The 10,370-nt window shown below is 52.6% G+C and overlaps 1 protein-coding gene across 1 annotated transcript; it reads right to left on the bottom strand.

The window, feature by feature from the left end:
- Positions 1–5,449: 5,449 nt before the first annotated feature.
- On the bottom strand, positions 5,450–9,318 carry NKX2-6 (NK2 homeobox 6; the record flags this gene model as incomplete). The annotated part of the gene is made up of 2 exons (XM_082726300.1): positions 8,943–9,318; positions 5,450–6,075 (listed from the first exon to the last, which is right to left on the bottom strand). The coding sequence occupies exons 1-2, from the start codon at positions 9,223–9,225 to the stop codon at positions 5,450–5,452; spliced, it is 909 nt and encodes a 302-aa protein (XP_082582426.1). The 5' UTR covers positions 9,226–9,318.
- Positions 9,319–10,370: the final 1,052 nt, after the last annotated feature.

Raw genomic sequence — 10,370 nt, 5'->3', positions numbered from 1 at the left:
ATGGAATACGATGTAGCAATGAAAGCTCAGAGGACTGGCTGGCTTAGTAGAGCCTGGGACTCTGCATCTAGGAGTCAGGAGTTCGAGCCCCACATTGGGTGCAGAGGTTACTTAAAAAAATAATAATAAAATTAAATTCAAAATTCAAGAAGGAGGAGAGGAAAACGAGCAAACTAAAGCTCCACACAACAGCATAGATAAATCTCCCAAGCATCAAGTTAAATACAAGTCAGAGAAGAATACACTTGGTCTGATTCTATTTATGCGACATTCAAAGTCGGGCAAAATGAAACCAGACCGTTGAGGGACGAGTCCCAGTGGGTAAATCCACAAAAGAAGCTTGTAAATTAGCATCACAAAAGTAGGAATAGCTGGTACCACCTTTAGGGAAAGAGGGAGGAGAGGGGTCTGCGTTCTGGAAGGTGCCTGCGGAGAAGGGCTGCTGGGGAACTGGCACCCCGTTTCTTGCCTAGAGAGGGGGGTTCCATCACTTTCAATCTTTCCTTAAATTGTACGTGTACGTTTCATGTAGTCTTCTGGATATGATCTATCCTACAATTTAAAAAATATAAATGTCTCTGAAATCCACAGGAAGCCACCCAAAATTAAAACAGTAGCCTCGGAGATCCATTGCCTCAATTTTATAAGTAAGGAGACCTAAACCCAGAAGAGTTACAGGCTTGGTCTAGGTCACAGAATGTGTCACCCGTCGAAGCGGGACTAGAGTGAGGTTCAACAACTTTTAACTCAGTGTTCCTGCACTGCCTTCTGCTTCTCTCAGGAGTCTTCTCTGTGGGACCGCTTTTTAAGCCTGGAAGTTCCTTTGTTTGGGGAAAAAGAAAAAAAAAAAATGGTGAGTTAGTAGGTTGATATAATGAGGAGCTGATACAAACTCAGCAGTTGTAGACACTTTTCCAAACAGAATTTTAAAAGATTTCAATATGTCCTTCCAAAGGCACATCATTGTAGCGATAACACTGCGAAAAAACAAATACCAGAGAACTCTGGCCACTCTGAAATGCAGAGCTGCACTCGGGCTCGGGCTCCATCTGATTTACAGATGGTATCAGGATGAAGGGCTGGAAGGGGCTGGGGAGGGGGGAACAGGAAGGACAGGGAGCCAGGAAGTCTGCAATTTTATTGACTTATCCACCTGGGCTAGGTGAGACCCCTAGCCCTGGGACAGTCAGGAAGGGGACCTCTGCTATCTCTCTGAGAGCTTTTTTGTTTTGTTTAGAGGTCAATTACTTCCCATTTGGGAAATTTGTGAACATTAAGAGGTGACTGGAGTGATGGGCCTGAATGATGCAGATAAGAGCTGATTGCTTACTGAGCGCCTCCCCGGTGAAAGCCGGGCCTGGGATAAGCCCGGGACCCTAAGACGCACACACAAAGGGGCAGCTTTCAGTGCGCAGGAGAGATTACAGGATGGAAGACGGGCAGCTTGGGGGATGGTGTGGGCCTGATGAGCTGAGAGGCGGCTCGTTTTAAAGTGATCTTGACAGGCCGAAAGTGGAGAGATGAGAGGAGAGCATTTCCCTCCCCTCCCCTCCCCTCCCCGCCCCTCCCCTCCCCTTTTGGAAAGAAGTCGTTGGTACCCAGAGAATCTCAAACGTTCAGGCTCTCCTCTGAAGAGAAAGCCATGCATATGCACGAGGTTTTGTTAGTTTAGTTTTTTGGGTTTTTTTGTTTGTTTATTCGTTTAGACCAGCAAGTGTGCATGCTACAAATATCTGGAGAACAGAATAGAAAATGTCACAAATCAACGGAACCTCTGAAGGATTTTGGCCTAAATGAGAGGAAACCCCCCCCCCCAACCCCAGCCGCCGCCCACATGCCTTCAGCCAACTGGATGCAGTTTATAAATTCCCAGAAGCTAGCCTTGAATTGTATCTGAGACTCCTGTAAAATAGCAACATGGCTTTGGCATGTGCCCACTTCACTTTTCTCCGTTCCTAAGTCTTCGACCTTTCCTGGAACCTCTCCCAGGAAACAGTGTCATTCCCACACTAAATCACCAGGCCTAATCACCTCCTGCGAGCACCCAGGTCCTCCCCCGCCCCTTCTCCATCTTTCTAGAGGGGCATATTTTCTGTCCTACTTGACACGCAGCAACTACCACGGTGTATTTTTAGATACATTTCTCATGTTAGTCTCCGGTATCCAATTAGATAATACGGTTTTTAAGGGCAGCAGCAAATCTTACTTCCTTTTGTAGCCCTTCCAGAAATGTTTGGCGGTGACTGAGTTACTGACCTGACGATTGAGCCAAGTCCCTTCCCCTTCACTCACAGCCTAAATCCGAGCCCAGGCTCTTCCTCCTGTGTTTTTCCATGCTGTACAAAGTGCGAGGGGAGTATGGGAAGTAAGGCCTATTCAGAACATCACATGTCTGCCAACTGCCTCTTGGGTTACTTTCCTATGTTAAAAGGGACAAACGGGTAAAGAAACTAAGATTTATTAGTTTTCTACTCTGTACCCGGGACTTCGACAAATCTGTGGGTGATGAGCTACACTTTGCTGGGGGTGGGGGGTGGGGGTAAGGACCTTACCCAAAGAACAGCAACAAAGGATTTTTTAAAATTATCATGTAGTACAATCTGATCTTGGGGGTGTCTGGGTGGGTCTGTTGTTAAGCGTCTACCTTTGGCTCAGGTCATAGTCCCAGGGTCCTTGGATCGAGCCCCACATGGGGCTCCTTGCTCAGTGGGGAGCCTGCTTTTCCCTCCCCCACTCGGGCCCCCTGCTTGGTGCAGAGCCTGCTTCTCCCTTTCCCTCTCCCCTTGCTTGTATTCCCTCTCTCCCTGTTTCTGTCTCTGTCAAATAAATCAATAAATAAAATCTTTTTAAAAAATCTGATCTTGGAAAAATGTAACACAACTCACTTAACAACTGAGAGCTAGGCAGATGGTTACTTGGTAGAAGCACTGAACATAGAGTCAGTCACCTGTCATAAATGTAAGCCTGGTGGTCACAGACACTTTCCTCTTGTAAGGAATACCCCCCCACACACATCAGGGTGCCTGGGTGGCTCAGTCCTTAAGCCTTTGCTCAAGCCATGATCCCAGGGTCTTGGAATTGTGAGTCCCACATCTGGCTCCCTGCTCAGCGGGGAGCCTGCTTCTCCCTCTCTCCGCCCCTCTTCCAGCTTATACTCTCTCTCTCATTTGCTCACTCTCTGTCTCACAAATAAATAAAATCTTAAAAAAAAAAAAAAGGGGGAATGCCATCTCAAAGCGAAAGAGGGATGGTCTTTTCCTCATGATGGAGATTTAAACTATAACCCTTATTTTTTTTTTAAATCTTATCTTAATTGACTAAGGAATATTTATTGACAGTTCCAGATTTAAAGTCTACATACTGGAGTGCCTGGGTGGCTCAGTCGCCTTCGGCTCAGGTCATGATCCCAGGGTTCTGGGATTGAACCGGCATCAGGCTCCCTGCTCCGCGGGAGGCCTGCTTCTCCCTCTCCCACTTCCCCTGCTTGTGTTCCCTCTCTCACGGTCTCTCTCTCTCTCTCTGTCAAATAAATAAATAAAATCTTTAAAAAAAATAATAAAGTCTACATACTGCCCTTTTCAACCTCAGGAGCACAACACTAACTATAATTGCAAGACACTGTAGGGGTATTTCTTTTTTTTTTTTTTTAAAGATTTTTATTTATTTATTTGACAGAGATCACAAGTAGACAGAGAGGCAGGCAGAGGGAAAGCTGGGGAAAACAGGCTCCCCGCTGAGCAGAGAGCCCGATGTGGGACTCGATCCCAGGACCCTGGGATCATGACCTGAGCCGAAGGCAGAGGCTTTAACCCACTGAGCCACCCAGGCGCCCCTGTAGGGGTATTTCTAACCGTATTTTTATTAACAGCAAAAGTAGAGAAATAATAGAGAAAAAGATGAGAATGAAAAGGAGAGGAAATGTAAGGAAATGGTACTCTTGTTTTTAGCTTAAGCACATAAAATTTAAGAGATGAAAGCTTTCCATAGTCAGGTGTAGTTAACAAAGAACCAAGGAGTCTGCTTTCCCACATTGGTGAAAACAACCAGGACATATTCAGAAATGAGCAAATGTGGGACGAGTACATTTTGATTAAATATTCAAATTTATTAAATAGAATTTACCTTTTGGTGAGTTAGTGGTGAAGGGGTAAAGAACCAGGTTTTCATCATCTAAAAATATTGTCCAGGAGAAAAAAGGAGTCTGGTTTCCCTACTAGTGCCTGCCAAAGACAAATGTATTTGATCCCTTGTTTCCCTTAATAAAATGAGCTTGTTTTCAGTCTTCAATTTGCATAACTTCAAACATATTTGGGGAGGGAAGTCATAATTTCCCCTAAAATTCAGGCTTCCTTCCCCTGGTGTTTGACATAGGGCGGCCTCCTTTCTTTATGCGCAATTAAGACAAGGATTATGTTTTGGAAGAAACCCTGCAGAGGGAGAGGGGGCTGTGAGAGAAGAAATCAGCTAACGGATCTCCAGGGCTGCAGCCATTTCATTTCCCCGGGGACTCGGATATGTCCCGACGAGTCAGAACTTCTGGGCTTCATTTTTTATTTTAATTCGCGGTCGCGTAGGAGGTAAGTAGAGGTGGAGAGATTATAGTGGTCTACACACATGGACACACACAAATATATGTAGGATATTTACTCAAGGTGCTGAGGTGTGTACACGGGATAAAATGCAGTGACCTTGAAGGGGAGAACCAGAATGTACAGTATACCTTCCCAGAGAGCAACCGCGTCCCCGAGAATGAAGGCGGAGTCCTCGGGGAGCAGCCCGGCGCCCCCGGGGGGTGGAGGGTGGGGGGAGGGGGAATGCGGGGGGAGAGAGAGAGAGAGGAAAGGGGAGGAAGGGGGGAAAGGGGGAGACGAAGAGGGAGGGGCGGTTTACTCTCCCAGGAGGGCTTGGCTCACACAATAGTCTCTGTCCCAGACCTCCTGGATCCTCTCCCCAACCCCCGATTCCCGCTCCTCACTCGAGTTCCCACACTTCACTCCGCTACTTTTTACATTCATTCCCCAAACTCTAGCCTCTAATGGAGGATCGTGGGCCTCTAGGGCACCCCAGCCCACTCACAGCCCCCCTCCTCCGGGCCAGGCCCCCGGGCTGCTGCACACAAATTAAAGAGTCTATTAGCAAACCCTGGGTTTGAGGCCCGACAGTCACCAGCCTCGCTATTGCTCCGATACCCGAAACTGCCAACCATCCTACAGACTTTCCTTCCTCCCACTGCTGCACCGCGCACTTTAGGTCCTGGAGAGAGAAATGTCCCCAGTGCCTCAGCGGGATGGCCTGTTGGGGGCAATTCGAAGTTCAGGGATAGCTCAGGGAGAAGTACCATCGGGTCGCCTATTCCCTCCGCCGTCGCTCATCCAGGCCGAAGCCGGTATGCGGAGAGGCTGGGGGGACGGAGCCCCAGGACACGGTGGGCGGACGGAGCCCAGGCGCCTCACCAGGCCCTGACACCCTGCAGCGGGGCGGGCAGAGGGCTCTGCGGGCTGGCGCTGGGGCCACCCACAGCGAAGCCGGCGCGGGCCAGAGGTGCGGGCGCCACGGGACCCGGGGACGCACCCGCGTAGCCACCACCGTAGCCGGCCCCGAAAGGAGCGCTCGCGTAGCCGCCGTAACAGGAATAGGGCGCCGCGGCCGCGCTGTAAGGGCCGGAAAAGGCCGGTGCGCCGGGACCCAGGCAGGGCTTGCCATCCCGCACAAGCACGGGCACCGCCACCCGGCGCGGCGCTAAGGGGTGGCCCGCCAGTTCTAGGGACTTGTCCTGGCGCTGTCTCTTGCACTTGTAGCGCCGGTTCTGGAACCAGATCTTGACCTGCGTAGGCGTGAGCTGCAGCGCGCCGGCCAGGTGCTCGCGCTCGGGCGCGGACAGGTACCGCTGCTGCTTGAAGCGCCGCTCCAGCGCCAGAACCTGCGCCTGCGAAAAAAGCACGCGCGGCTTCCGCCGCTGCCGCGCCTTGGGCTGCTCCGTGCTGTTCCCGCGCGTGCCGATGCCAACGTCGCCAACGCAGCGCTCGGGACCCCTGCTCCCGCTGTGGAGGGGCGGGGCTGCGCTGAGGCCCGGCTCTAAAAGCACAGGAAGGAACAGCGTCAGCGCCCAGCCTCAGGCTTACCTGAGCAAGTGTTGCGTTGTTTTTCGGGGGCTACCCTCTCCCCTGGTAGCCTTCACGTCGCGTCCCCTTCGGTCCCCTCTGCTAACACCCCCCCCCCCCCCCCCGTCCCAGGAGGGTCTGTTTGTTCCTTTCCCCCAAGCCCTGTGACGATTGTCCCTGCAGGCACATACTTAAATTTTGACATTCTAGGGTCTTCGGTGTGCGGCCCTTTCCCAAAAGGTAGCTGATCTAAGACAACTCCATTTTCTTCTTAGAATGTATGTGTATAGGTGGGGTGGGGGTGATTCGCTGTAATTCGATTCTAAAGTGTGGTCGAGTTTGGGAGAGCTTTTGCCGCAAGGACCGAGTGCAAATGTGGGGGACTATTAGATGGAAATTGACTTTGGACTGCCCTTGATGGAAAGAAGGGGTGTAGAAAGGGGGAGAGATCGAGATAGAGAGAAAGAGAAAGCGCTAAAACTTGGCGACGCGCTTGCCGGTGGGTTCTTGTCTGCCTGGTTATCTGTGGTGGTCCCCCACCCATCACCGGGTGTCCCATCCAAGCTCAGGGGTGGGTGTCCTGAGTATCTTCCACCTTCACCGCACCTTTGCACACACCCTTGTCTTTTTGGTTGTCAAGTGCACCGGCACCAGGGACCCGTCCCATCTTTCTTGGATGTTATGCTCTGTAAATTAGCAAAATAAAATAAAGGTGAATGAAATATTTTTCTGACTCCTAATTCTTGGCTCGGAAACGGAGTGTCCCTTGGAGGCATATACAAAGTTTAGATCCACATTTCGCTTTTTAAAAAGCGGCCTCTTTCTCCTTTGGGTTGTCTTTGGTAAGCAGGTTTCGCTCTGACTTCCTCTTCCCTGGGGTGGTGTCCTACCCAGTCACCCCGCCGTGGCTGTGTCTGAAGCCCACTGAAATACAGCCTTTCCTTGCCTTCTTCCCACCTCTCTTCTGTCTTGGCTAAGCTGTGTTTTAACCCAAGGGTGGGTAGAGAGGAAACGCTGAGTTTTCATGGGAAGGCACGCCAGGAGAAACCAGGAACGTGGAGTGGCTGTAAGTTCATGGCCAGGCGACGCACCTAATTAGAGAAGGTGCGGGTTGGAACCCGACTTCAAATCCCCAACCCCAGTGGCACAATTTCCTATGAGCAGGAGATGGGACTCTTTGGTATTTGAAGTTTGAGGAAATGAAAACTTTCTTCAGACAAGCCAGTGCTCAGAGAAACTGAGGCCATCTCGTTCTTTAAAGAAGAAAAATATGCACTGGGGTTTTATTCTTAACAAATGGAAAAGTTACAGCTGACCTTCAGCAACTCTTTGGAACTAGCAGGACCCCACTTGAGAGTCGCTGGCCAGGCAGGCCATGGGGCTGCGGGGCACGCTCTTGGTCACTGTCTGGAGGCCCTCTCGCCCTGTGTCCTTGAAAGCAAGGTGGTTTCGCTGGGAACAGATGAGTGGATTGCTTACCAGAAAGGTTCGATCATTGCGGTGGCCCTGGGCTTGGTTCCTGGAGCTGGACGTGGGTCCCTTCTGGGTGTCCAGGGCGGGCAGCCGCTTAAGAGATGCTGCTCAACGTTTGCCAGAAGAGGAAGGCGCTGTGTGAGCCTTCAGCTGCTAGGTGACAGCAGGACTGTGACCCTTTCTCAGCAAGGCCAGAGTGAATGCGGAGCTGGTTGAGCATCTCCGAAGGCATTAGTGTTTACAGTCCATGGCAGAACACCCCCAGACTTCTCTGCAAACACCAATGTTCTCCAGGCTCCTGCAGTTGATGAATAAGGAGACTACTAGTCGAGGAACAACTGCAAACTAACCCCTTTCCTTATTCGTTGCGCCTTGAATGGGTGGGCGGTGGCACAGCCCGGCAGGGGAAGGCTGATCTTCGAGGCCTCCCTGGGGCTCCCCGACGGGCACCAGGAAACTGTAGACCGAGGTGCAAAGTTTTGTCCAGAGGTAGAGTGGCTTTTTCATCCCTCCGAATGTTGAGACTCCTCAGCGGAAGTTTCCTGGGTCGCAGGACACAGGACAACACAACTCACTGACTGCTCCTTCCCTTCCTGCGGATGGACGCAGGGGCCGGGAGCTCGCTGTCCATGCCCCGGGGGTTGTGCTTTCGGAGAGCGGGCGCCCAGACTCTCCAGAGTCCTTTCCCAGAGCAGTGAAAGCGGAGCTCCCCTTCTATGCTCCCAGGCACGGAGGATTGGCCGTCCAGGCCTAGGGACTCAGATGCTAACTGATCCGGTCGCCCCTCTCATTGTCCGGACCAGAAGTCCGGGCGGAGGATTGACTGAGCTGGCCAGGCCACTTAGCAAACCCCAAGAAAGGGCTGCGATTGACCCCAGAGCCAGCCGAGTTTCCACTCCCCGGCGGTCGGTCGGCTAATGTGATGGCTACACTTCTGGCAGATGCTTTAGGGTAGAGAGACGCGGACGTTGGCAGGGAAGTCTGGTGGTGGTGGAGCACAGCTAAGATACTGCAGAGGGCTTCACTGTAAGAAAGAGGAGCTGGAGTTTCTGGGAAGTGTGGCTGGCTGCGAGAGGGCATGATGTGTTTTGGGGAATCAGAGGACAGGCTGTGGAAATTATGAACGCCTAAGATGCGGGACTTATTTTGTTAGGGATGCGGGAAGCACACTGGGTGTCTGGAGGAGATGGGAAGAGGGGGCTGAGAGATCTGCCATTTGGAATCCTCTAAATAGAGAAAATGGGGCTAGGCCTTTGGAGCGGGAAAGACCCAGAGATGCGTGTCACCCGCACGCGTCAGCTGGTAGTGATGATGCCCCCAAAGCCATGATCTCCTGGTAGGAGCCAAGACCTGAGCACACGTACTCACCTGGCTCCCCGACCCGTTCTGCGTCCATGTCCGTGACTGTCTCACAGGGACCACCAGGAGACCCCGACTCGTCCTGCCTTCTGCCGCTGTCGCTGCAGCCGGCCCTGCAGGTGCTGGGAACCTCTGCCTTTCGCGGTTCTGGAACAAATCGCAGACACTGAAAGCTTTCAGGGATCTTCCGTGTCCCCCGGAGTTGCAAGGACTCGGAATCAATCTGCTCTCGCTCCAGCCTGAGGATGTCATTGACCGAGAAGGGGGTGGAGGTGACAGGGTTCAGCAGCATTCCAAAGGCGGAGGAGGCGGGGATGGGGTGGCCCCGGTCCCCCAGGAGCCCAGCACCCGGAGCGCCCCGTCTTGGCGCTGCAGGCACTGCAGACCCGAGGTCTGGGGCAGACGCCCAGTATCCAGCACTGCGCCTTTCTCTGGGCCATCCCTGCCGAAGGGGTGACCGAGGCCAAGTGACAAGATCGCTCTCATTGGTCCGGGCAGAAACCACGTGCAAAACCGCACCTTCCTCCCCCAGGAGCTTTCTTCCTTCGCCCTACTAATTCCACTCCAACCCCCAGCCACCCTTGGAAAGATTTGGTTTGTGTTGACGGCTCTCAAACGCAGGGGAAACGGGAGAGAGTGCTGAGCGCTCCCGGTCTCCAGGCGAACACGGTTCAGGCCGGAGCCGCCGAGATCAATCCCCTGTCCAAGGGGGCTCTCCTAGAGGACATAAGGGCTTGGGGGGGGGCAGGGGGGGCAACTCTTGCTCTACAACCCAGCCTACCCATCGGGCCCAGCGTTAACTCAATTCTCCAATCTTCCACCGAGGAAAACCGAGGTGGAGACAGCTGGGCACCCGTGGGATTGAAGGAACATGCTGGAGTCTTAGTGGGCGCAGGGTGGGGGCCATTCGGTGGGGAACCGGATCCAGGCTGCCGAGGCTGGGTGGCGGGCAAGCTAGTCTTCACCCGTCCATGTCTATATTGAGCGGGAAACGTCTCACTTAGAGCAGAATCTGGGTCTGGGGATTCCAGATCAGCCATTTCATAGGAGGAGCTTCTCAGCTTGGGAGGTGAAGAAAGGGCTAGGAAGCTATACTGGGTGGGGGGGCGCCTCTTTGCCAGCTCCACAGGTGGATGTGGAAAGGTAATAACCCCAGCCCTCTGGAAGGTGCCAGATAGGGACTCACCTTGCCCTTCTTGTCCCCCAGTTCCTTCTCTCCCTCTTTATTCTCCCTAACGTTGATTGTTTTCAAAGAACATGGTGTGTCCTCGTGTACCCTTTCCCCCACCCCCAAGGGGTGGGAAGTTTTGACCAGCATTAGATTTTCAGAAAACCTCCTCTCACAAGGCTGGCACCCAGTGAAGAGAGACTGTGGGGGCGCCTTGGTGGGTCAGTGGGCTAAGCATCAGCCTTTGGCTCCAAATGTGATCTCAGGTC

The sequence above is a fragment of the Mustela nivalis genome (genome assembly GCF_964662115.1).
Source record: "Mustela nivalis genome assembly, chromosome: 4".
Taxonomy (NCBI): Eukaryota; Metazoa; Chordata; class Mammalia; order Carnivora; family Mustelidae; genus Mustela; species Mustela nivalis.
Note: the sequence above shows the minus strand (reverse complement) of the source record. Positions and strands in the feature narration are given on the sequence as shown.